This window comes from Elaeis guineensis, chromosome 8 (genome assembly GCF_000442705.2).
Source record: "Elaeis guineensis isolate ETL-2024a chromosome 8, EG11, whole genome shotgun sequence".
Lineage (NCBI taxonomy): Eukaryota > Viridiplantae > Streptophyta > Magnoliopsida > Arecales > Arecaceae > Elaeis > Elaeis guineensis.
Window position 1 is genome coordinate 7,380,055 of NC_026000.2, and position 24,107 is coordinate 7,404,161.

The 24,107-nt window shown below is 40.3% G+C and overlaps 2 protein-coding genes and 1 long non-coding RNA gene across 3 annotated transcripts; 2 read left to right on the top strand and 1 right to left on the bottom strand.

The window, feature by feature from the left end:
* Positions 1–438: 438 nt before the first annotated feature.
* Positions 439–2,712, bottom strand: LOC140851290 (uncharacterized). Its single transcript, XR_012134043.1, has 3 exons — positions 2,515–2,712; positions 1,417–2,381; positions 439–565 (listed from the first exon to the last, which is right to left on the bottom strand). It is a non-coding gene; the product is annotated as an uncharacterized lncRNA (long non-coding RNA).
* An 88-nt stretch (positions 2,713–2,800) lies between these two features.
* On the top strand, positions 2,801–11,889 carry LOC105050480 (non-structural maintenance of chromosomes element 4 homolog A). Its single transcript, XM_029266218.2, is given in 8 exon segments — positions 2,801–3,176; positions 3,178–3,212; positions 3,301–3,381; positions 4,811–5,060; positions 5,241–5,331; positions 6,096–6,312; positions 6,412–6,503; positions 10,572–11,889. Coding segments are annotated over 8 exon segments (1,128 nt in total). The 5' UTR covers positions 2,801–3,057; the 3' UTR covers positions 10,815–11,889.
* Positions 11,890–17,046: 5,157 nt separating this feature from the next.
* Positions 17,047–23,411, top strand: LOC105050479 (zinc finger CCCH domain-containing protein 31). The gene is made up of 3 exons (XM_010930525.4): positions 17,047–17,267; positions 18,692–18,752; positions 22,357–23,411. The coding sequence occupies exons 1-3, from the start codon at positions 17,195–17,197 to the stop codon at positions 23,114–23,116; spliced, it is 894 nt and encodes a 297-aa protein (XP_010928827.3). The 5' UTR covers positions 17,047–17,194; the 3' UTR covers positions 23,117–23,411.
* Positions 23,412–24,107: the final 696 nt, after the last annotated feature.

Consider the following 24,107-nt stretch of genomic DNA (forward strand, 5'->3'; position numbering starts at 1 on the left):
GGCATCATAAGCAGCCGCTAATGGCACGAGGATTGCACAAAGCAAAATGATAAGAGCTAAGAAGGCGGCACGTTAGCCCGGTGGGCTGTGGCTTGTGGGGTTCCCGTCTGCAAAAATTATGCAAGATAGTAAGTTCGTCACCTTAAAATTAATTCGCTCTTATAGTTATACGTGGATGTAAAGCCCTAAAGCCAGTCTAAGATCTTTATTTATCTTTAATAGAAATTTACTTCTGGAAGGCAGAAGCAGACCCACTCCCCGCACTAGTTCCCCGCGCCCGCCAAAAGTTTACCGGGGGAGAGCGTGTCACGCCCCGAACCCAACACCCGGGTCGGATACATGATGGCCGCACACTCCTTAGAGCAAGCCCTAAAGAATATGCAAGGCCAAAATAAATATTACAATATTAACATCCATAACAATTAATTGCAAATATAATTCATAAAACCTTGCATAATTACAATTTAAATTTCTACAATGCTCTGATCAGGTACTATAACACTCTATCTATCCATTTGCTCACCCATAAATCTAAGCCATAGCCAATCATGAACATCCTGTATCTCTGAAAAGAAAAGAAAGATGAAGGGGTGTGAGCTTTACAGCCCAGTAAGAATTCCCATATCACACTGATATAGTAATATAGTCTGAAAATAAAGAATAGCAATAAAATATAAAATCTCATGTTCAATGTCCAGAATAATGCAAACATTCATAAATTTGCTGTCTTGTCAAAATAGATGCATCATCATATGTTAACAGATAAAACACTTTTGTTCAACAATTGTTTCATGCCTTATCTTTCATTTCTCTTTTCATAATCACATGATTTTTAACATTTTCTTTCTGGCTCTGGACTATCCAAGTCTATACCTCAGTCATCATCCGGATCGAATCCACTTTAAAAAGTCTTTCAAGACTGTCCCAGGATGAGCTCCTGGCCGGCTGTCCCACGTATCAAAGCCCGTGAGAGGCTGTCCCAGGCATAAGCTCCTGGCGGGCTGTCCCAGGCATGAGCTCCTGGCCGGCTGATCCACCTGTAAGCCAGTGGGGGCTGTCCCAGGCATAAGCTCCTGGCGGGCTGTCCCAGGCATAAGCTCCTGACCGGCTGTTCCACATGACAAGGCTAGTCCATACCATATATCTCTTTCTTTTCATTTAATCATTATGTGTTGATTTCATCAATCAATTCTGTCTTGCATTATGATCAATTCAGATATGTCATATCCATATAATCATGCCATCAATCTCTAATACATATATATTGACATAACATACTCATGCTCAAAATCAAATAACAATATCTCAGGTATAATAAATTCATCGATCTCAAATCCGACGATGCAAAAACCAACGATGCAAGACCAACAGTAAAATAGCATATATATAATAGTGATCATGTACAGGGATTCTTACCTTTACCGGTGACTGATCCAAATACAGAAATCAATGTTCTTCTTTGATTTATGAATTTTTTTAACAAAATATTCCACTCGATATCATTTGCAGACAATCATCTCTTCATAACCCTGATCAATATAAAAATCACATATGGAGAAAATTACCGATAATCGACCTGATAACACAAATCTAGGATCTCTCTTAGGATTAACCAAAATTAGGATTTACCTAAGTATCTGGATCCTCCACTGATCCATAAGACTTCTAGAGAGAAAAAATCCATGAAGAGAGAGAAAATTCTAGAGAGAGAAAGTAGAGAGAGAAAGTGGAGAGAGAAACATTCGTATCCTTCCGATGAGGCACTCATGATCGAGATCATCAGAAGTCCTATCAGGGTGACTCAATATGAATCAAGTGTTACAATTTTGAATAGAATCGGACTGGGATCAGATCTACCGCATGAATTTTGGAGCAATCTCAAATCATCCTATTTTCATCTTCAAGTTTATTCTAGGATTCATGATGTAATCAGAGAGGAAGAAAAGATCCTAGAGAGACAAAATCCGTAAAGAGAGAGAAAAGTCTAGAGAGAAAATCTAGAGAGAGAAAATGTAGAGAGAGAAGATAGAGAGAGGAGAGAGAAAAGAGAGAGAAAGAAGAGAGAAAGGAGAGAGAGAAAAATTCTCTCCTTCTTCTTATTATTTTATTTTATTTTATTTTATTTTTATTTTTCTCTTTCTCTTTTTCCCTTTTTTTTTTTTTTTCTTTTCTTTTTCTTTTTCCTTTTTCTTTTCTTTTCTTTTCTTCTTCTTCTTCTTCCTTCTTCTTTTCTTCCCGCGGTTTCCTTTGGGGCAAAACAGGGCATCGTGCCCCTCCATCTCCTCTCACCCTCAAGCAGCCAAAGAGGGCCGACTCCGACCACCCTCCGACAGCAGCCGACGGCGATGCATCCACAGCCTCGGTGACAGCCCCAACGGTGGCTGTTGCCGGCGGCACACGGGGAGAAAAAAATAAAACGTAAACAGGGGTGTCTCTGTTTGAGCTCGAACCGGCATCTCGCCGGCTTCCAAAAAAAAACCGATGACCAGAGGATCGAAAGGAGAAGAGAAATACCTTGCTCCGACGTCCAAAGATAGCTCCGACGACCCCCCCTCTCTTCCGATCAACCACCCACGGTATTCCTTGAGAAAATCTCTCAAATCCCTCGAATTTCTTTGAAATTTTTGTCGTAAAATCCTAAGGGAGGACGGGGGATCTTTATAGAAGAGATTTCCTACCCTAGTCGGACTCTTTGAGTCCGATTCCGCAGGTAACGGAGAGGAAGAAGACTCCGGTTAGGAGTCTTCCTCCTCCTCTATTTTTTTTTTTTTTTTTTTTTTAATCTGGGTTATTACAGAGCGCGCGGGAACTCAAATGGTTTCCGTACTCGAAGTATCAAACGGCCCTACTCGCCATCTCCCTCCTGTTCTCTCCCTCCAAACCCCAACTCCTCGCCTTCTTTCCTACCAGCTCTCAGGTTTTGGACCGCCTGTTGGATTCTCCATCGAGATAAAAAAAAACTCGAGTGCTAGATTTCCAGGTGTCCTAGCCTCTCTCGAGGGAATCTCAGGGCTGGGGCGTTAAATTCCGTAATCAGGGTTTCTTGCGCTGGAATCCATGGCTAGAGCGGTGCAACGGGAGTCCGGAACGAGAAGCGGGGTGGGGAAGGAGAGAAGACAACCAGGGGAGAGCAGCAATGGCGTGCCAGTAGAGCAAGGTGCGGCAGAGCGTCGCATCCTCTCGTTATCTGGCCGTCAAGAGTCTCATCAGCGGTATGGATTCTACCATCTCTGTTAACCTAAACGGTTCTGAACGAATCTTTCATTTTGTTTGATTGCCTTATTCTTTTATGTTTTGTAGACGAAAGAGATGATCTTTCGAGGGTGGACGTGGAGAAGTTTAGGTCCATCATCACCGAAGTGGAAAGCCTCCATCATCTTGGTAAATTCTTGTTAAAATTCTCAAGATCCAACCTTTTTACGCCTAGTTGTCGGGTTCTTTATTTATATTTGTTGGAAAATTCCGTGTAAAGTTGGAAAATTGTGTTTGAAAAGTTTCAAACTTGATATATTTGTCCGAGACTATAAACAAAAACTGGTTTTTCTTCAATCATAATTTCACGGCGGTTGTAATTTATTGGCATGTTGATGCATTAAGACAATTTCTACATGGTTGATATTAGAATTTTAAATTAGTGATGACTTCTCCCGGAGAACAAATCAGTTGTGACAATAATCTGTTGATCTGCTGTAACTATTGCAGTTATTATCAGAACTCAGTTGTACTAGTAATCCGTTGATCTATTGTAACCATTGCAGTCATTGTCTGCAAACATCTCTTTATATATATTCTCATACATTAAAGGAACAACAACAATTTCACACTATCCTTGTCAATTGATTGCAATAACCCAGAACAAGATTTTGAAATTTTGGTAGTCTCACTTTAGGCTGCTTACACTTAAGAGCTTCAAGAAAAAATATAGCAATATATGGGTATTAGGATTGCTTGGTGACTCTAAGATAATTTTGCTGCATGAGTCTACAAATGACCCTACTTGTATGAGAGCTGAGAAGCAACGTGCCCTTCCTTTCTTTTGTTTTCTCGACCATACTATTTTAATGTATGCTTTGCTATTAATTTGGTGCACTGCTCTTGTTGTTGTCAATTAAATCAACAGTCATTTCCATTGCTATGCTTTGTAGCTGCAACCTTATTTGTGACCACGGAGAATATGTGGAGCAAATGCTGGATACAGCTGCTTACTTGTAGGTACCGCCAACAGCTTAGCAATAGATTTTTGTCTTGTCTAGACTGCACTGGTGATTCATGGACATTTCATATTGTTATTACTGAGTGATTTCAGTGACCCTAGTCATAAGCTTTATAGAGCGATTGCAATGATTTGACTCTGAATTTAGCAATCACGACTAAATTACAGGTTCTTGGCTATTTGCCTTTGCCTGCTCAACGATGCAGCAATGTCTGGGCCAGTCTTTCTGTTATGCTATTCTGTGATATTGAGTAGAAAATATTCTTATTAGAGCTTGGGTAAAGAACATCCTGACCCGACATGCATTTTTTTTTCCTGTTGCTTTCATTCAATTTTTGGTGATGATACTATTCTATGTTATTTGAAGTTTAAGCAATTAAAATGTTGTCAAGAGTTCTGGGAACAGGGTGATTGTTGTTTGCTCTTAGCTGTTACACTTTATTATTGTTGTGCTTGAGATGAAATCAAGAATCATTATTACTTGGTTTCTTCCTGCTATCATACGTCTTTGATGCTCTGATTTGATTTAGTTTTCTGCTCTTCTAGCTCCTGGAGTAACTCATTCTCCTCTTTCTTGTTCATTTACTGTGGTCATAGTTCAGAAGCCTAGGGAACAAGTGGCTGATGCAGAGGCTTTATTAGACATAATCAACACCTTGGTGGCATCTGTCAGGTCTCAATCAATCGGAGGAGTAACCCCTTCTGATTTTGTAACTGCAATGCTAAGGAACTTTGGGCAACAAGGTGGAGGAGCACATTTGGATAGTGCTCCCAACATGCTTTCCTGGGTGGATGTTGGTCTTGCTGTCTCTGACATTTTCATGGAACTGCCTGGATGCTGCACTATGTGAAGAATCTTTCCATCTCTGCTTATTCAGTAATTTGTATTTGAATATTTTGTTGTCTCTCTCTCTCTTTTGGTGGATTCAGTCTGTTGGCTTGGACTTTGAAACAGTACATAGGCAGGTTAATTCCTGTGTACATGTGCAATTCTATCTAACTTTTATCTTGTCGTTTATAATGCCAGGGTTGGTCCCATGAATACGGAAATGAAGCACCGGAAGGCTGTGGTACACAGAAAGCGGACAAGGCCGACTGAAAGTACTCTTCCCCAAGTGGTCTGTATCTGTACCCGAGATGCCGTAATGTTTTAGACTTTTAGTCAAAAGGTTTATGCTCTGTTCTTAAAAAAAAGGGTTTTATATTCTAATCGTTTTCTATGGAACATGTCCGTAACTTGTGATATTGATAATTGTGGCGTTCCTTTGTTCTGGAAGTAGTTGTGGTTCAAATTATAGTGTTTTTTCTGATATAACTGTCCAAATTATAGTTGATCCTTGACTCAAGTGGCCTTGAAAAAAAAATAAAACTTAAATCTTGCTTTGGTTTCTAGTTCTGTTTATTTCAGTTTTTGCTTAGTCTGAAACTGAAATCCAGGTTTTAGTATGATCTTGATTAATGTTGTTTATTTGATCATGTTTATCTGTTCTGCCTTACAGCAAGCTACATTTATTATTCTCCTGTTTGTGTTTTCTTTTATGCTTGTGGTTGATACAAATCAAGCTGCGGGAGACATTGGGTTAATGATAGTTTCCATCACCGATAATGGCCAGAAAGAGTAGTAGTTATTTCACATGTTCAAATGCAAAGAAAAGTTCCTGAATTCTTTTTATAAGCAATACCTGCGAAATTATCGTCCTATGCTCTATCAAACTCAGTGACATACCACGAGGGGCAAGCATGTTAGGGAGCATATTCGTAGTCTAGTTGAAGTCCCTCTGAATGACCTTTTCTCTTCCAATACCGCAGTTCTGTACGGTTTTTGATTTCACCTTTAAATGCCATATCCTTCGAAATGGTTTTTATGTTTGACTGCATACAGCTTGCTGATATTGAGGCCGAAGCAAAAGCAGATACTGACAGAAATATGTCGATTATGTTTGATAGCTTGAGAAAGAAGAAAAATATAAAACTTAAAAATCTGGTGCTGAACAGAACATCTTTTGCACAGACTGTAGAGAACATATTTGCTCTATCATTTTTAGTGAAAGATGGCAGAGCTGAAATTATCATGAACGAAAGTGGGCATCATCTAGTATGTAAGTTTCTCTTCTTGGAATGCCTGCTATTCTCTTAAACTCTATGCAATATTCGGTTACAATAATCTTAACTAATGGGTGTGCGATTTTGCATACTAGCCCTAAGAAATGCTCCTTCAGCAACTGCAGTAACCTCAGGCAATGTTTCCTACAACCATTTTGTCTTCAGATTTGATTATAAGGATTGGAAGGTATGCATTGGGACCATATAATTCAGTGTCAATCTCCATTTTTCTTGTCCATTTCATTCCAAATGTTTTGTTCTATATGAAAGTATAATAAGATATTTTGATGGTTTAATTCATTGTATATATGCTATTTGTCTTAAGTATTTCTCAAGCAAAACTGTTTGTCATAAAACAATAACAGCAAAACACCAGCCTGTCTATTACTCTTCTATTAGGATTTGACGTTTCGAGATTTAGCCCATATTGAGCCTACAGCGAGGTTTGTGGTGAAAAACGGAGTCCAACGAGACCAAGATCATCTGAAACGGAGCTCGGATGGAGGAGATAAGAATTTTTGAAGTCGGCACGAGAATCAAGGCGGCGGAGGACCGCCGGTGACCGACAGCGGGCGGCAGCGGCGCGGCCGCAGGCGGCGGCGCGCGGGATGCGCGACCCAAGCCTGCGGCCTAGGCGGGCGCGCGGCCCAGCGAGGTGCGCGGCCCAGCCGGGCGCGTGGCCCAGGCGGGCGTAGGAACGCGCGCAGGCCGGCCCAGGCCCAGGCGGCCTGTTGGCCCCTTTGCCTTGGTCCACCGTTGATCAGGCGGTCCACGGCTGGGCCTGTGGACCGCGTGGGCGTTTTCCACGCATTTCTCATGGTCCACGATACTATTTCGTGGATCGGAGTGCGATCGGAGGGCTCAGGTGATTTTCGGTGACGATCCGACGATTGAGGAGGTTGATTTGACTTGTTTAGGACTCTTAAACCTAATCTAATTAGGTTTAAACCCTGTTTAACCTTTTAAAAGAATCCTGTGATGAACAGTGAAGCAGTGGCTCGGTTTTTCGCACTATACGAAGCCCGTACGGAACCCAAGAGAAGAGAGAGGCGGAAGCGCTGAGAGAGAAGCAGGAGGCTCCTGGAAAGCGATCGCCAGGCACTTCAGGGGTTCAGGGGGTCTTCCAAGAGAGAGAATTTTTGTGAGGGAAACTTCAGGTGAGAGAGAATTGGGTGTACAAGGGTTGAGGGTGAGGTCTCCTCTTGTAAAATTTTCTTTTTCATAGTGAAGTTTGCATGCCCCTTGGAGACGAGCCCTTTTGTGGCTGATCCACGTATTTTGATTGTTTTTCTTTTGTTTTGTTTCTTCTTTCTTCCTGCTGCATCGCGTGGTACTGAAAAGATCTTGGGAGGTGGTGTCCTGGTCAGACATCCACCCAACAAGTGGTATCAGAGTAAGGCGGTACAAGGACGTAGATTGCAGTGGTGGTGAGCAAGACTGAAGATGGAGAAAATAGGAACAATCAAAATGGAGATCAACAAGTTCGATGGTAAGAGAAATTTCTCTTTGTGGCAGGTAAGGATGAAGGACGTGCTCATCCAACAGGGGTTGATCGATGCTCTCTTGTGCGATGAGAAGCCAACCACCATGGAGGTGCAGGATTGGAAACGGCTACAGATGCAGGCGGTGAGTACCATCCGCATGTACCTGGTGGATGAGGTGGTGATTCATGTGCTGAGTGAGACTTCCCCGACGGTGCTGTGGTCGAAGTTCGAGGAGTTGTACATGGCGAAGTCTCTCACCAACACTCTTTTCTTTTGGAGGCAATTTTACCAACTACGGATGATTGAGGGATAGAGCGTGCAGGAGCATCTCAACCACTTCCAGAAGATCCTCACCGACCTTCTCAGCATTAGCGAGAATGTTGAGGAGAAGACCAGGGCGCTGGTTTTGCTGGCGTCGCTTTCCCTTTCGTACGAGTCCTTGGTGACTGCTCTTTTAGTGGGGAAGAGCACTATCAAGATGGACGAGATCACCGCGGCGATACTCCAGAACGAGGTTCTCAGGAGGGAGAACCCAGCTTCGAGCTCAGGTGGCGGTAGCTCAGCTTTGGTGGCTTCTGGAAGAGCAGGAGGCGGTAGACGAAGCGACAGGAGATCGCAACGAGGGCGGTCTAAGTCCAGGAGGGACTTGAGCAAAATCAGGTGTTATCGGTGTGAGGAGTTGGGGCATCTAGCCAGAGATTGTCCTTAACTGAAAAATCGGATGGTGGCTGCTGTAGTGATGGCTGGCAACGATTTAGATGGAGATGTCCTGGAGATATCTGATGAGGTATCTACTTCTTTTTAGCAGTGGATATTAAATTCTGCATGCCCCTATCATGTGTGTTGCAGAGAGGAGCAGCTTGATTCTCTGGAGAATAGTGAGAGCACTATATATCTGTCGGATGGATCGAGCTGTGCGATCAGAGGCATTGGGACAGTCAGCTGGAGGACACATGACGATGCAGTGAGGAGATTGGAGAAGGTTCGATACATATCCGATTTCAGACGGAATCTTATCTCACTTAGCAGACTGGATTCAAGAGACTACAGGACGGTAACTGGTGGAGGAATCTTGAGGGTGCTACGCGGCGATAGGATTGTGCTAGAGAGGAAGAAGGGAAGCAGAGGACGTTATTACCTGGCAGGGGGCCCAGTGCGAGGTAGAACTTCGGGAGTCAGGTGGAGCCCAAAGCGAGGTGGAGCTCCAAGAGGTGGATCGGGCACGAGACAGGAGACTCGGGAGGACGAGAGGCGACGTCGTAAGGTGAGATTCCTATTATCGCAGGACGATGCCCCGAGCAGGTCTCAAGTCAGGAGGAGCACAGCATACGATGGAGATGGGATCGAGTAGCCTGGCTCGACTCCCATATTTGTCCATCCATGATCAGCAGGCGATTGCCCCAGGGCATGGGGGCGAGGAGATCCAGAAGCTCTCAGAGTTTGGAGGAGGTCGAATATCGAGTCAAGATGGAGATTGTTAGGATTTGATGCCTCGAGATTCAGCCCACATTAAGTCCATAGCGAGGTTCGTGGTGAAAAACGAAGTCCAACGAGACCAAGATCACCTGAAACGGAGCTCGGATGGAGGAGATACGAGCTTTTGAAGTCAGTACAAGAATCGAGACGATGGAGGACCGCCGGCGGACGGCAGCAGTGCGGCCGCAGATGGGCGGCAGCGGTGCGGCCGTAGGTGGCGGTGCGCGGGACGCGCGACCCAGGCCCGTGGCCCAGGCGCGCGCAGGTCCGCGCGTGCGGGCCAACCCTGGCCTAGGCGGCCTGCTAGCCCCTTTCCGGGCAGTCCACGGTTGGTCCTGTGGACCGCGTGGGCGTTTCCCACGTGTTTCTCGCGGTCCATGGCACTATTTTATGGATCAGAGCACGATCGGAGGGCGCAGGTGATTTTCGATGACGATCCGACGGTTGAGGAGATTGATTTGGCTTGTTTAGGACTCTTAAACCTAATCTAATTAGGTTTAAACCATGTTTAATCCTTTAAAAGGATCCTGTGACGAACAATGAAGTAGTGGCTCGATTTTTCGCACCGTACGAAGCCCGTACGGAACCCAAAAGAAGAGAGAGGCGGAAGCATTGAGAGAGAAGGAGCAGGAGGCTCCTGGACAGCAGTCGCCAGGCACTTCAGAGGTTCAGGGGGTCTTCCAAGAGAGAGAGAACTTTTGTGAGGGAAACTTCAGGTGAGAGAGAATTGGATGTACAAGGGTTGAGGGTGAGGTCTCCTCTTGTAAAATTTTCTTTTTCTTTGTGAAGTTTGCATGTCCCATGGAGGCGAGTCCTTTTGTAGTTGATCCACGTATTTTAATTATTTTTCTTTTGTTTTGTTTCTTCTTTCTTCTTGCTGCATCGTGTGGTACTGAAAAGATCTTGAGAGGTGGTGTCCTGACCAGACATCCACCCAATATCTTCTAATCTTTATTATTTTTTATCAGAATACTTCATTATTTTTTTTTTTGATGTAATGGAATACTTCATTATCAAGTTGTGAAATGCTCAGAGTAGCAAAATTCTTGAAACTGTGAAAGCCTGTTGTGGTTTTTGCAGTAATTCCTGTTTAGTCAATTTGATTTATTGTGCCATTACCACACACTGTCATAATTTAATAGGTTCGTGGTGGTATTCCTTGACATTGTTGACCTATTGTTATGATATATAATCAAATTATTTAGTTCCCAGTTATATTTACAAGGTCATCAGTTTCTTTTTTTTTCCTTTTCAGTGGCTTCTTAATTCCATCATTTTTGTATTATGATTTACAGTTGATGATGGATACTATTACTATTGGTGAGGAGTTGATGCCACATAGGAGAGGCATTACTATACCAGGCATCTCAGTCTATGATGAGTTTGAGTCTGTTGCAGCTACAACATAGATCAAAAAGTTGACTCGGAATCGTGGTTGGGTCTTGCATGAGCAATCACTCGTTGATGACTCATCAGAAAATATTTTTGATGAAAGTCAAAAAGACAAGCGCCTGTATCTTGGTTGGATAGATACTTGATCATGTTTCACCCATTCAATTTTTGTGGTCAACAACGTCAAGGAATATTTCTTTGGTGAACAATGTCAACAATGTCAAGGAATATCAATGACAATGACAATGTCATCTTTCAAGTGGATGACATTATCAAGAAAATGTATGTAATCTTTCAAGAGGATGCGGTACTGAGGATTATTATCATTTTCTTTGGTGTTTTCAAAAGTGGTTAATTTGTATAAGATCTCATTTATATTATCATTTTCTTGGTGCATTAGATGGTGTAATTCGTGCAGTGAGAATCTTGTAACACCCCAGCCCATTTGGGTCCTGGACCAAGCCCATATAAAAGCCCAAATCCAATAAAAAAAAAAAAAGAAGAAAGAAACGAAGAAGACTCCTGTTGGGAGTCTTCTTCCACCTGAGTCACTGGAGGAGAAGTTGGAATCTGAGGGGGATTCGACCTCTCCTCCACTCTATAAGACGCCTCTCTCCCTCCTTCAGCAATCCAAGATGATCACCGGTCACTCACTCTTTTCTTTCTCCTTGTTTTCTCCAATTGAAGTCGAGGCCTCCTGTACCCATGCTTGCCAAAAATTAGAGTCAGTGATGCTGCTGAAGCATGAGGTAAATTCTTCTCCTCCTTCCTCTTTTCCTTCTCCTCCTTTCCACGGTGCTGTGCATCCCCGTCGGCCGTCAGATTTGCCGAAAAATCCACAAAAGATAGATGCCTTGTTTTCTCTATTTTGAATGAGTTCTTTTCCTCTCTTTTCGGCCACCGACACCGTCGGTTATGGTGTCTCTCCCCGAGATCGGACCCCCATCTCTTTCTCTTCCTTCCCTATGGGTCTTGGTTGTCGGCAACCGACCAATGATCGGAAAACAAGAGGTAAGGAGTGGATCCCCTATTTTTTTTTCTGATTTTCTCTAAGATTCTCGTCGGTCGAACCTCGTCGCCACCTCTCCTTGCTCTGTTGCCGTCGATTAGACATCGTCGCCCCTCGTCGGAGCTCGTGCCATCGAGTCTCTTTCCCTCTGGTTCTCCCACTGTTCGGCCAAGGAAGAGGAAAGGAAGAAGAAAACAGGAAAGAAAGAGAAAGAAAAAAAAGAAGAAAAAGAAAAAGAAAAAAAAAGGAAAAAGAAAAAAAGAAAAAAAAAAGAACAAAGAACAAAGAAAAAATAAAAATAAAGGAAACAAAAATAGAAAAAAAATAGAAGAAGAAGAGAGAGAATTTTCTCTCTCTCCTCTCCCTCTTTTCTTCCTCTTTCCTCTCTCTACCTTCTCTCTTCAGTTTCTCTCTCTAGATTCTCTCTCTAGATTCTCTCTCTAGACTTTTTTCTCTCTTTATGAATTTTATCTCTCTAGAGTTTTTCTCTCTCTAACTGCATCACAGATCCTAGAATAAACTTGAGATGAAAATAAAATGATTTGAGATTGCTCCGAAATTCGTGCGGTAGATCTGATCCCAATTCGATCCTATTCAAAATTTATAACACATGATTCATATTAAGTCACCTTGATAGGACCTCTGATGATCTCGACCATGATTGCCTCATCTGAAGGATATGAGGATTTTCTCTTCATTTTCTCTCTCTACTTTCTCTCTCTAGTATTTTCTCTCTCTTTATGAATTTTTTCTCTCTAGAAGTCTTATGGATCAGTGGAGGATCCAGATACTTAGACAAATCCTAATTTTGATTAATCCTAAGAGAGGTTCTCGATCTGTGTTATTAGAATCGATTATCAGTAATTTCTCTATATGTGATTTTTATATTGATCAGGGTCATGAAGAGATGATTGTCTGCATATGATATCGAGTGAAATATTTTGTTAAAGAAATTCATAAATCAAAGAAGAACATTGATTTCTATGCTTGGATCAGTCACCGGTAAAGGTAAGAATCTCTGTACATGATCATCATTATATATGTTATTTTATCGTTGGTTTATTTCATTGATTTTGCATCGTTGAATTTGAGATCTATGAAATTGTTATATCTGAGACACTGTTATATTATTTATGTGATTTTGAGCATGAAGTATGTTATATCAAAACATATGTATCAGTGATTGATGGCATGATTATATGGGTATGACATATTTATTACATTGCAAAATTTGAATTGATTAATGAAGTAAAATATTATAATTTCATGAAAATAAAAAGAAAAAGAAATATGGTTTGGACTGACCTTGTCATGTGGAATAGCTTGCCAGAAGCTTATGCTTGGGACAGCCCCCACAAGCTTATGTGTGGAAGAATCTGATCCGAGAAAGATCATGAATAATTTGATTCGAGAAAGATCATGGCCATTTTGATTTGAGAAAGATCATGAATATTTCGATCTAAGGAAGATCATAGAAATCGATCCGAATAAAAGATCGTCGCATGATCCTGGTAGTCCAAAGTCAAAGCCAAAGCCAAAGCCAAAAAGAAAAGAATTAAAGAAGATGTGATAATAAAAGAATATAGAAAGATAAGACATGAAACAATCGTTGAATAAAATTGTTTCACTTATTAACATATGATAATACATCTCTTTTTAAAACAGATAATCTATAAATATTTACAATATTCTGGACATTGAATATCGGCTTTTATGTGTTATTGCTTATCTTTATTTTCAGATTATATTATTATATTGATGTGATATGAGAATTCTTACTGGGTTGTAAAGCTCACACCCTTTTATCTTTCTTTTTTTCTCAGAGTTACAAGATGTCCATGGTTGGTTATGGTATGGATTTGTGAGTGAGCGGATGCATAGATAGAGTACCGTTGATACCTAATCAGAAGATTGAAGGAATGTTAATTGTAATTATGTAAGTTTCATGAATTATTATTAAAATTAAATATTATGATTGATAAGATTGTAATGATTTAATTTGGTCTTGCATATTCTTTAGGGCTTGCTCTAAGGAGTGTGCGGTCATCACGTATCTGATCCGGATGTTGGGTTCGGGGCATGACAAAGCCATGCTTCTTTTTTGGCGATGGTTGTGAATATTGTTCCAGTGCAACTTGGAGGGCCAGAGCAACTGCAAGTTTCTTGTTAATTTTTTTTAATAGTTTATTTAGATTATAATTTGGAGTTACTTGTTGGTGCTTTACGTGGGAAGACCATTAACTTTCGTGCTTTCGTTGATATGATTTGGTTTAACAGTCACTTGTTGCTGCCTTACATGGGATGGTCATTAAGTTTAATGCTTTCGTTTATTAATTTGGTTTAAGTAGAGTGGACCAATGTTGATTCAAATTAAGCCATCATATTTGAAAATAGAGTTTCTCGAAAGATTTATAGTGTGCGGTGGTGCACTGCAAGCTTTAGCTTCCTCTCTCTCTCTCTCTTTTTTTCTTAATGCTAAAATGAGGGGTCCGCAAATATCTTATTTCCTATCTTTGGTGAGTGAGTTTTGAGTAACGAGATACTTTAAACTGACTGCGTTGACTATATGTTTAAACTGTGCCCAACTGTCTGTTAGAATGTATCGGGACCTTTTTGCATTTATATCTCACTGCACTCAAACCATGCTTTTGGTTTTTTTTTCTTTTTTTGTCAGAAACCATGCTTTTATTAGTTGTTTCTGGAACTGGTATAAGTGAAAGTCTAGCCAGGATTGAAAGAGCGCAGCATTCAAATATTGGTATTGGTGTCAACGCCTTTCAAACTCTGCTTTTATTGTGACTTCAACGGTTCAACGTAGAATCTGATCCTCGTATGTGGGTTACTTCTAACTGTTGCTTGGAGTATGATGGAGAACACAGATGCATGCCATATTGTGGCATGGTCGAGTGCAATTTGGAAGCCCAAAAGAATTGGGACAATCCTGAAAATGTACTATTCACCCAGTATCAGTGTCGACCAAGGTATGAGGAAGCTAACCAAAACTGATTGACGCATTTATCAAATAGTAAGCTCCTCTTGTACAAGTAGAATGTCTGCTAGCTTGTTAGGAGTCTTAGGACTTTCTGAACAGTTTCTTTGGAATGCAATATTTTGATTTTTTTTCATGCTTTTTTTTTTTTAGCATTTCTCTAATTTTTCCAAGCTTAGAAATTATTTTCTAAACTACTCACGGGACCAGAGCGGTTTATTACCTTTCACAGTCGCCATGCAGTGCCTTGCGCGAGCGACGCCACAAAGTGTGAAATTCAGAAAGGCAAACCAAAGAAGGACCGTAAGTTTGTAGCTTTGCTACGATCAACGAGCATGTTGGAGTGCAGCTTGCACCAAGCATCTATCTCTTTCCCAAGGAAGGGCCACTTCAATTGTAGAGTGAGATTTGAAGGACCTACTTGCACGCCCTCATCATCGATACGTTCTCATCTTCTTCCCATAGTATTAATGGATTTTGTAGCTCTTCAATTGTATTAATGGATTTTGTAGCTCTTCGCTGAGGTTTGCAAGCCTCCTCGTGGTCGCGGATTTGTCTCAACTTTTTACATCCCAGTCTCCCGGTCATGTGTTTGCTGACCATTGCCATCGTACACTTCTCACGTGTTCTCAAGCAGACCGTGGGACACATTTTCAGAGATTGGTCATGCTTTTCCAAAAATATGAAGAAAATAAGAAAGATTCAAAATAATTATTAGATGACAAAATATTCTAAGAGTTTTAATCGACTCTTTTTCACTTCAGAACCAATCATGATCCATTATGAATAGCAATTAATGAACAACCAACTGATGCATGGGTTTTTTATTAATTTTGCCTATGATAGAATAAGTCTATCTACTGATTTTTTTTTTTTTTTTTTTTAATATATATATAAAAAGAAGCGTGAAGTGTTCGCACTCCTTGTGAAGTAGAACACTGAATGTCTAATTGAATGTTATTCTATTTAAGAAAGTTCTCTCAATATATCACCGTACAGATAGTGGTGGTTTTGATGCTTTTGAGGTTCAGACGTAGTTATGTTCCAAGCTTTCCATGAATGCCAAAACATAATCAACTACGTATCCTCTTCCTTCCCCACCCAGACTTGGCATCCAACAAAGCATCTACATCTGCTCGATTGACGAGTTCTATTTACCTTCTACTAATCTTTAGTATTGGTTGGTGGTTTGAAGAGGATTTGGTCAATGTTGTTGCACTTGTACCAATCACAACCAGATGCCCCTTTAGGGCGAGCAGGCCAGAAAGATAATCTACAGTCCCCACCCTCCGCTTTTGCTTGGGTACTCCCATATGAATATTCTGTAGGAATCTGACTTGTTTGGGCTAGCTAAGCCAGTCTACAACCAATATGAGTTAAGATCTTAGCTTGATGTTATCAGGCTAGCATCCTCTGCTGGTCAGGAAAAAAAAAGGGATCCATAGAGGCTGTTGGCTTTATATGGACTATATGCGAATGGGCTATCACATTTACAAATCTAGAAGAAATTTCACTCCATTCATTTTCCATTACTCAAAAGGCTATGTTCGATCTTTTTAAGTTTTCAACTTGTTAATTCTTTTAGCCCATTTACAGCTCAACTGTGCTTCAAGTCACGCCTCTGGCTGATCACTGATGCTACTCTAAGAAAAACGCTATGAGGTCCAAACCCTTGCCGAAAATTTTGTGCATAGCTGGCATGGCACAGGGCACAAGGGAATTAGTATTTTATACAAACAACTGTTTGGCAAACACAAGGCCTCCATAAAAGGAATACTTTGGATATCAAAGTTAGACTAATAAGCATTACCCTTTTTACAAGCCTCTTTCTTTGATTGCAACCTGACAAATGTTCTTGATGCGTAGCACAAATAATCTCACCATCCCATCCCTATCAGTAAGCAGAATGCTGAGAGAACGGATCGTTCAATCATCTTCTTGTCTTGTTCAAATAATCTCACCATCCCTAATAGATCGAATGGAGATTGATTTGGGTCCAACGCAATTAGCAAAAAACTACTTGACACTTGTCTTTTGTAACAGTCGAACACAATCACTCCTAATTCGGCCCAAAAGTGGACAATGGGCGTAAGTAGGTGAGCCTACTGGGGCCCGCAAAACCGGCCTACCAGAACTCACGTGCGGGCCTTCGTAAATCTCTTCGCGCCACTTTCTCACCGGGAACGTCATCGTCACCCTTGAAGGGCTTTTTCGTTATTTCGGAATTTCCCGTGTCCCTTTTAAACCTCCGAGCTCCCTGACGCTTGCGTCATCCTTTGCCGCGCGGACCCAAGCCCCACACCCAATAAACCAAATTTAAGTCCGATCCTTCACGTCCTTCCTATAAATATCTCCGTCTCCGGACTCATTTACCCTCCCTTCTTTCGAGGTTGGGTTGGGCCGTTTTCTCTGCCGCAAACCCTAGCTAGGGTTCTTCTACGGTCCTCGCCCTCCGATCTCCTCGCTAGGGTTTGCTGATTTCTTTCCGCGTGCTCGTGCTTTTAGGCGGTCCCGATCCCTTGGTCCTCATGGAAACAGCTCGCAAGAGGATGAGGCCAGAGGCCGCGAACGGAGGCGCAGCTGGACAGAAGCGACTAAAGGGTAAGTAGGACTTAGGGTTTTCGTTCCTCCCTTCTTCGTTGATCGTCTCTTGGATCGTGAGGCTTCTAATGGAACCGCGAGGGATCTGGAGGTAGCTTGGTCGAAGCGGACCGAATTTTTAGAGTTCAAGATTCGGTTCTTTTTGGCTCGTAGTTAGATCTAGGAGCACGAGATCATGTAGAGATCTTTCTTCTTTGTTCGTATTGGCCATCTGGTTGTTTCATCTCGGGAAGATTTTAGGTTTGATTGATTTGCTAGTTCCATCGATCAGTTCGAACGGCGTTTGTTGATTTGCTATATTTCTTTGGTTCATACGAACGGTCTTGTGGCAGCTTATTGAGAGAGCGCATTTTCTAGGGTTCTTGGTCGTATTTGGCCGGATATCGATTGCGTTATATTGTGGCTTGGAGTTTAAAATATGGTTGTAATCTAGTTGTTTGATCTAGAACCAATATAATGGTGACGGTCTAACAGAGGAATCTTTAATTTTCAGAGAGGGATGATGATTTTTTTTTTTTTTTTTGAACACGATATTGATTTGTAGAGCTTTGAGTGCTCCCCTTTTTGTTTCTGGTTTTTTTCTTCACAATGATACAAAACTTTTAAATAAAATTTATTGTTTGGGATCTTTATTACATCAAAAACATCATGACTGGTTATTGACGGAAGAATGCTTGTTTGAGTTGAGCTGCCATCTTGGCAATTTAAAGTGTCTTTTTAGGATAGGTATTGGTTTTATTAATGAATTGTCTGCTTTTGCTGTACTTTTTGTGCCTTTTATTAGTTCATTTGATCTGGCAAAAACTGATGACGATTGTCAGAGGCCTTACAAAGAGAAACTTGGATGAACTTATAAATGGTTAAAATGATGTTTTCTCATGAGTTTGTGTTGTTTCCCCTCTGGTAATTTGAAAAAAAAAATCAATGAAAAGATTTATTCTGCACATGTTTTCATTTGAACTGTCTCAAAATGACAATATTTATATTGTTTTATGTCGATTTAGTATGTCTTGAGGGTTTTCTTAGTGTCCTGTGATGTTTAATCAGCTTTCTTTACCGGTGCAATAGTCTACGAAACACATTGCTTTCATGATGCCTTCTTAATATATTTGTTTCTGAACTTAGTGTATTGTGGTAAAATTATATGCGATAGACTGGGTTGAGTTGTGATTTTGTTATTAATGAAGATGCTGGAGCCATCATGGAGTGTTACTTTAAACTGTAATCACACTTTCGTGGACCATTACTTGTTTTGTTAGAAGCTAGTTGTAATTGCACTTTTTTATGAAAAGATTTACTGGGTGTTTTGTTAATCTTCACTTTTATTGAAATGGTTTTAATATTCTTAATGTGTACTTGAACAATGAAGATTAGTAAATTAACAGGATTGTAACTGAGAACACATAATTAATGTCATGTAACAGAAACGGAGTCATTCCAACCTGGTCTAGGAAGCAAATCGAAGCCTTGCACCAAGTTTTTCAGGTTCTAATCTTAAACTTATCTAAAATCAACATCATAATAGCAACCTTTATTTTTTCTGCAATTTTATATCTAATTGCAAAAAAGATGTTTTCCCCAAAGTACTGGTTTTAATTCTAATGAATCAGGCATTGAAGATTGTGATACAGGTTCATGTGCTCTAATCAAGTTAACAACATTGAACAGGGTAAATTGGGAAGCAACAACACTTTCTTTGGCTGTCAAAATTGCCCAAGCTATATGCAACTTCATGGCAATTGCAATATGAAATGAATTTGTTAAATAATGGTTATATTTATAGCATCATTCCATCCATTTTTCAGATTAGTTATAGTTGTTTTCTAATATATATGTATATTATTCTCAATTTGCCTATTTATTTTTGCTAGTCATGTTGACTTTTACTAAATAACTGATAGTTGGATTTGTTGTTATTTGGCCTTTGTTGAAAATTCAGTATTGCTTTGTAACACAAACATCCAATTATTTTGTATATCTCTTTCCTGATCTCAGGTGATATTAATATAGTTTATGGTTAAGGCTTAAAAATATTCTGACAAGAAACTCGGCTAAAATCAATAAAATTTTAAGCAAAATAACTTCAAACTTATGCTTGGTTGAAAGAGTAGAAATATTAAAAAGCAATAGGGATAAGTTATTTCTGGACTTATTGAGCTGTACAAAAGCAGGCGATATGAATAAGGATGCTTTATCTAGAAATGGAAATTCTGTTGTCATGCACTGCCGATGGTTCTCAAGGAAAGATTTCTTCTGAGGATTATAGTGTTGAACAATGAAAAGTGAGTTTAATGTTTACATTTGAAACAGATGGGAGATGATAATTAGAGGTGAGATTCTTGCATGACATGCCAGTAGAATTTATAGTATTGAATGCAGATACCTATAAAAGTGTGATGTTAAGGACTTCACTGGTTTGTTTCAGTGGAATTGATCCATTTACAATCAGAGTAAAATAGGCGATATCTTGAAAAAATATGTTGATAAAATTTAAAGTGAAGTGCTTCCCATACAAGTGCTGGGATATGATTATATGGTTTGCTAATTGTGATGAATTTGATCCAACTAAAGGTGCTTAAGTATTATTGAAAATATGATGCAGCATTATTTGATCCATGCTTGGTGTTGATGAGAAGTGTGGACTTACGGTCATGGATTCTGTTCCCAAGTTTAGACTTTTGTCTTACAGTTAGTGTGAGTCTGGTCTTATCTGAGTGGCACCCAAAGATTTCTTGTGTTAAACATGTATCAAAAATTCTTGTTTTGCTATAGCATACTAGCAGCACTCAGTAGTTTTCAGAATGTGTTGGGAGACAGCTGTTCACTCTGTATGATCATAAAATTGTTCTGCTTTGATTTCATCTTACTTGCTTATAATCTTTTTCTCTCATCCTCTTTGCTGTAACTCCCTGGGTATCATTCTGTTCACAGCCATTACATTATGTGTAACTGACATGTTAATCAATTAATATACTAAGATTAGTTTGAAAAGTCTGTATTCATTGCATGTGGGCTACTTTAAATTGCTCTCACACTTTAATCACCAAAAATATCAAACATCTCAGCACATGCATAATCATGATATCCCTTACATATGTAATGCTCTTTGTGAAGTAATGGAACCTGGCAACTAATATGAACTAACAGTTAATGGTTTAGCCAAATGTTGATAAAGATAATAAACTTAAAGATTGGGAAGATCGGGAATGCAACATTATAATTTAATTTGATGGATTGTGATCCACATGATTAGATGGCATGGGAGTAGCATGCTTTGATTGGCTTGGTAAATTTACACTTTCTGCATTTAGCTACTGTTAATTGATCTTACTGGTAAATGGCCATGTTTTGAGTACTCTTTATTGTATTTTGATTCATATTTGCAGGTATGCTATTCTTAGCCATATTAAAGAATGTTGTGATTGTTGATAGATGTGTCATAAACGTGTTTTACTTTTCTAAAGCAACATTATTGGTCAATTGGTATGAACTGGCATTTTGTTGGTTCAAGCAAATAAAGACGGACAAGAAACTTAGGGGTTGAGAAATTTTGGGAGTGTTCAATCTCTTGAATGAAATAAGGAGTCTTACATGCATTGTGTGTGGTTCAAATTTATATTTTTCAATATAGCACATATGCTAACATGTCTTCCAAAAAGAATAGTAATTCTTACAGACAATGCAACATATGTTCTAAATAATGGACATCTGTTTCTATCTATACATGTAATTCCTCTGCTCCCTGGTGTTTTTAATTAAAATAGCATTATAGAAAAATTCACTTGGATTTTTTTATGTAGCCAAGTGCTCTACATTGTTCTCTTGTTGTTGGTCTGCTGTGCAACAATTACAGGTGCCTCTGCACAAACCCTTAAGTGAAGCTTAGGTGCTTAATTTGAAGAAAAAAAATCATCATCTATTCGGAAGTACAATGATTAATAGAATGTTGAAGTTGGCAGATTGAATTATGTTTGTGATCATGTCTGGTGGCATGATTGATATTATTGATAATATTGGTGAATGAAAGCAACATTGTCAATTTAGAAAGACCTTACGATGAAATAGCTGAACTTATGGGATATCTTGCAGTGTGCTTTACTGATGATAAATCCTGTGAATTCCCTTCATAATTATTGATCTCGTACTGCAATTATGCAAGAAAAAAAAAAATCCCTATGATGAGTCATGGAAAGTTTCTTTTATAAAAATTTCATGATTTAGTGGCTGCATTAAACCTGAGATTTTAAGGATATTACTTCTTGTACTAAAAAGTGTTTTCAATTTGCAAACAAAGTGCCAGTTAACTTGCAATTGTGAGGTTGCGATGATCTTTTTCTGGGGACTCTGTGGTGTATTTCAGTTCAAGTCCATTTTTCCACTTTTTGGGATAGTGTCACTCTCCAGAAGCCTTGATACTCAAGATATCTTGGTTAGATCCAATCCAATAGCATGTATCCTTCCAGTAGCTATCTGCAACATGATAATAGCAGCAGGCACAAGCATGCATATTTCTCTTTCTCTTTTTCTTTTTTTTCTTTAAAAAAAGAAATAAATCTTCTCGTACTGAGGATTATATAGGGTAGTGATGGGACACCAAAGATTTTAGATGTGAGGTTCTTTGACTTTATTCTTTGCCATTAGCATGAAATGATAATTCTTGGAGTGGTAGCATTATCAGATCTACAACCCCGCCCCCCCCCCCCCTTCTTCTTCCGGGACAAAAAAGTGGGGGAAAAGGAACCACAAAACCACCATCACACACACAAAAATCCCACTTACATTATAAGACTTAATTTATTTTATGCTGAATCTTTGAGTAAAGGTTCTCTCTTTTTTTGTTCTCCTTTCACATTAGTTCTGCATTCGTCATGGATTACTGCATGCATTTATACATGGCTTTAGTTTCTTTTTAATTCTTCATGTTGGGTAGAGAAGCAAGCTCTCTTCCCTTGGGAGGGGTTGATGTTTCCTGTATCAGGCTTAGTATGAGCATAGGTTGATGGTTGGATATGCTAATGGGTTGTTACTTTTGTTGTGTCCGTTAGCAGAGTTTTTAAACTGATATTTGAGTAACATTTTTATGATGCAGCACTGCTGGTTGCCCATTTGGTGAGGGTTGTCATTTCCTGCACTATGTTCCTGGTGGCATCCAGGCAGTGGCACAGATGACCAATCTTGGCAACCCAGCCGTCCCTCCGACAAGAAACCCTGTGTTGCCTCCTGCCATCCCCGATGGCCCACCTGGACCTGCTGTCAAGACCAAGATGTGCAACAAATACAACACCGCAGAGGGGTGCAGATTTGGAGAGAAGTGCCACTTTGCCCATGGGGAAAGAGAGCTTGGCAGGCCCATCCCAGCAACCCATGATGGCCCTATGGCACCTCCGATGGGAGGAAGACTGGCAGGGCGCCTTGAACCTCCCCCACCTGCTGGCTTGCCAGCCACGGCAAGCTTTGGCGCCTCAGCCACTGCCAAGATCAGTGTCGATGCGTCCCTTGCAGGTGCCATCATCGGGAAGGGTGGTGTCAATACCAAGCAGATTTGCCGCATCACTGGGGTCAGGTTGGCTATTCGAGATCATGAGTCAGACCCCAACTTGAGGAACATTGAGCTAGAGGGTACTTTTGACCAGATCAAACATGCTAGTGGTATGGTTAGGGAATTGATCGTCAATATTAGCTCTAACACCCCCCTGCCGGTGAAGAATCCAGCAGGGGCAGCACCTGGTGGCCCTGGTAACAACTATAAGACTAAGTTGTGTGAGAACTTTTCTAAGGGTTCATGCACTTTTGGTGAGCGGTGCCACTTCGCTCATGGGGCAAATGAGCTGCGTAAAACTTCTGCGTGAGACGCTGCTGTGTTGAGTGGTTTCTGATAGGTTCGTCTCTTTTTCTTTTACTTTGTGGGTACTGGATTTAGAAGCTTTTGTAGTAGCGGATGAAATTTATGTGTGGAATGACTATTTTAGAGATTTTAAGTCTCAATTTACTGTGGCATGGCGAAGACGGTGTTGTAGATCCCTTTTTGAATGTCAGTAAGCTATTGGTGGTAGGAACAGCATTAAAGCTTGGAACATCTATCGTTAAAATTTGGTATTCTGTGTCATTCTTAAGTATATTGATAGTTTGGTAGTGTTGCCGACCCATTTATTAGTTTGGATGTTTATTGTGTGTGAGTGGATGTTAATGTGACGCTGCTCTTTTGATGGGAATATGGTCTCTGCTGTCTATGCGTTCTCCGGTGCGGTGAATGATGTCTCATTTGTTTATTTTAGAAGAAGCGTATCGTATGTCTCCGTCGCTGGCTTTTCGGAAGAAATTTGTATGGGTATTTTATGTTACCAAGGGTGCTAATTTATGCGGAATGTGCAAATTTTCGTTATTTGTGCTTCTAGAGGCTTCATTTAGGTTCAACTATCTTGTTGTACTTCATTTTCTCCTGTATGTTTTGCGGGTATGGCTTGCGTCTGCCGGGTACGGATCTGTATATTCTAAATCTGTTTTGGGCGTTTTGCATGAACAGCCTTATATTTTCTCTGCATCAGTTCCTTTTTTATTTTCAATAATATTGCAGAATGGTCATTGCTTTTTGAGGAAAATATCCTAGTCCCTGGGTTGAAGTTGGTAAGCTGAATATTCAGTTAGATTTAATTGAAATACTTAAATTGCTCCAGTTGAACAAGGGTGTAGAATCACTTTTGATGGTTGATCTAAGGGAGGTTTCCATTCCGTTTCTTCTCCTTCACCGTTCGCCTCCTTCCAACCTTTTCTTGTTTTCAAGCTTGCATGACTATGGATTTTCAACTTTTATTAACAGTGATGACTAAATCATGTCTCTTT

Bases quoted from the DNA above. Each gene is read 5' to 3' on its own strand.
- LOC105050479 (XM_010930525.4), top strand. From the start codon at position 17,195: ATGGAAACAGCTCGCAAGAGGATGAGGCCAGAGGCCGCGAACGGAGGC. The intron at 17,268-18,691 runs GTAAGTAGGACT...GTCATGTAACAG, and splicing joins TGGACAGAAGCGACTAAAGG to AAACGGAGTCATTCCAACCT. The intron at 18,753-22,356 runs GTTCTAATCTTA...TTTATGATGCAG, and splicing joins CCTTGCACCAAGTTTTTCAG to CACTGCTGGTTGCCCATTTG.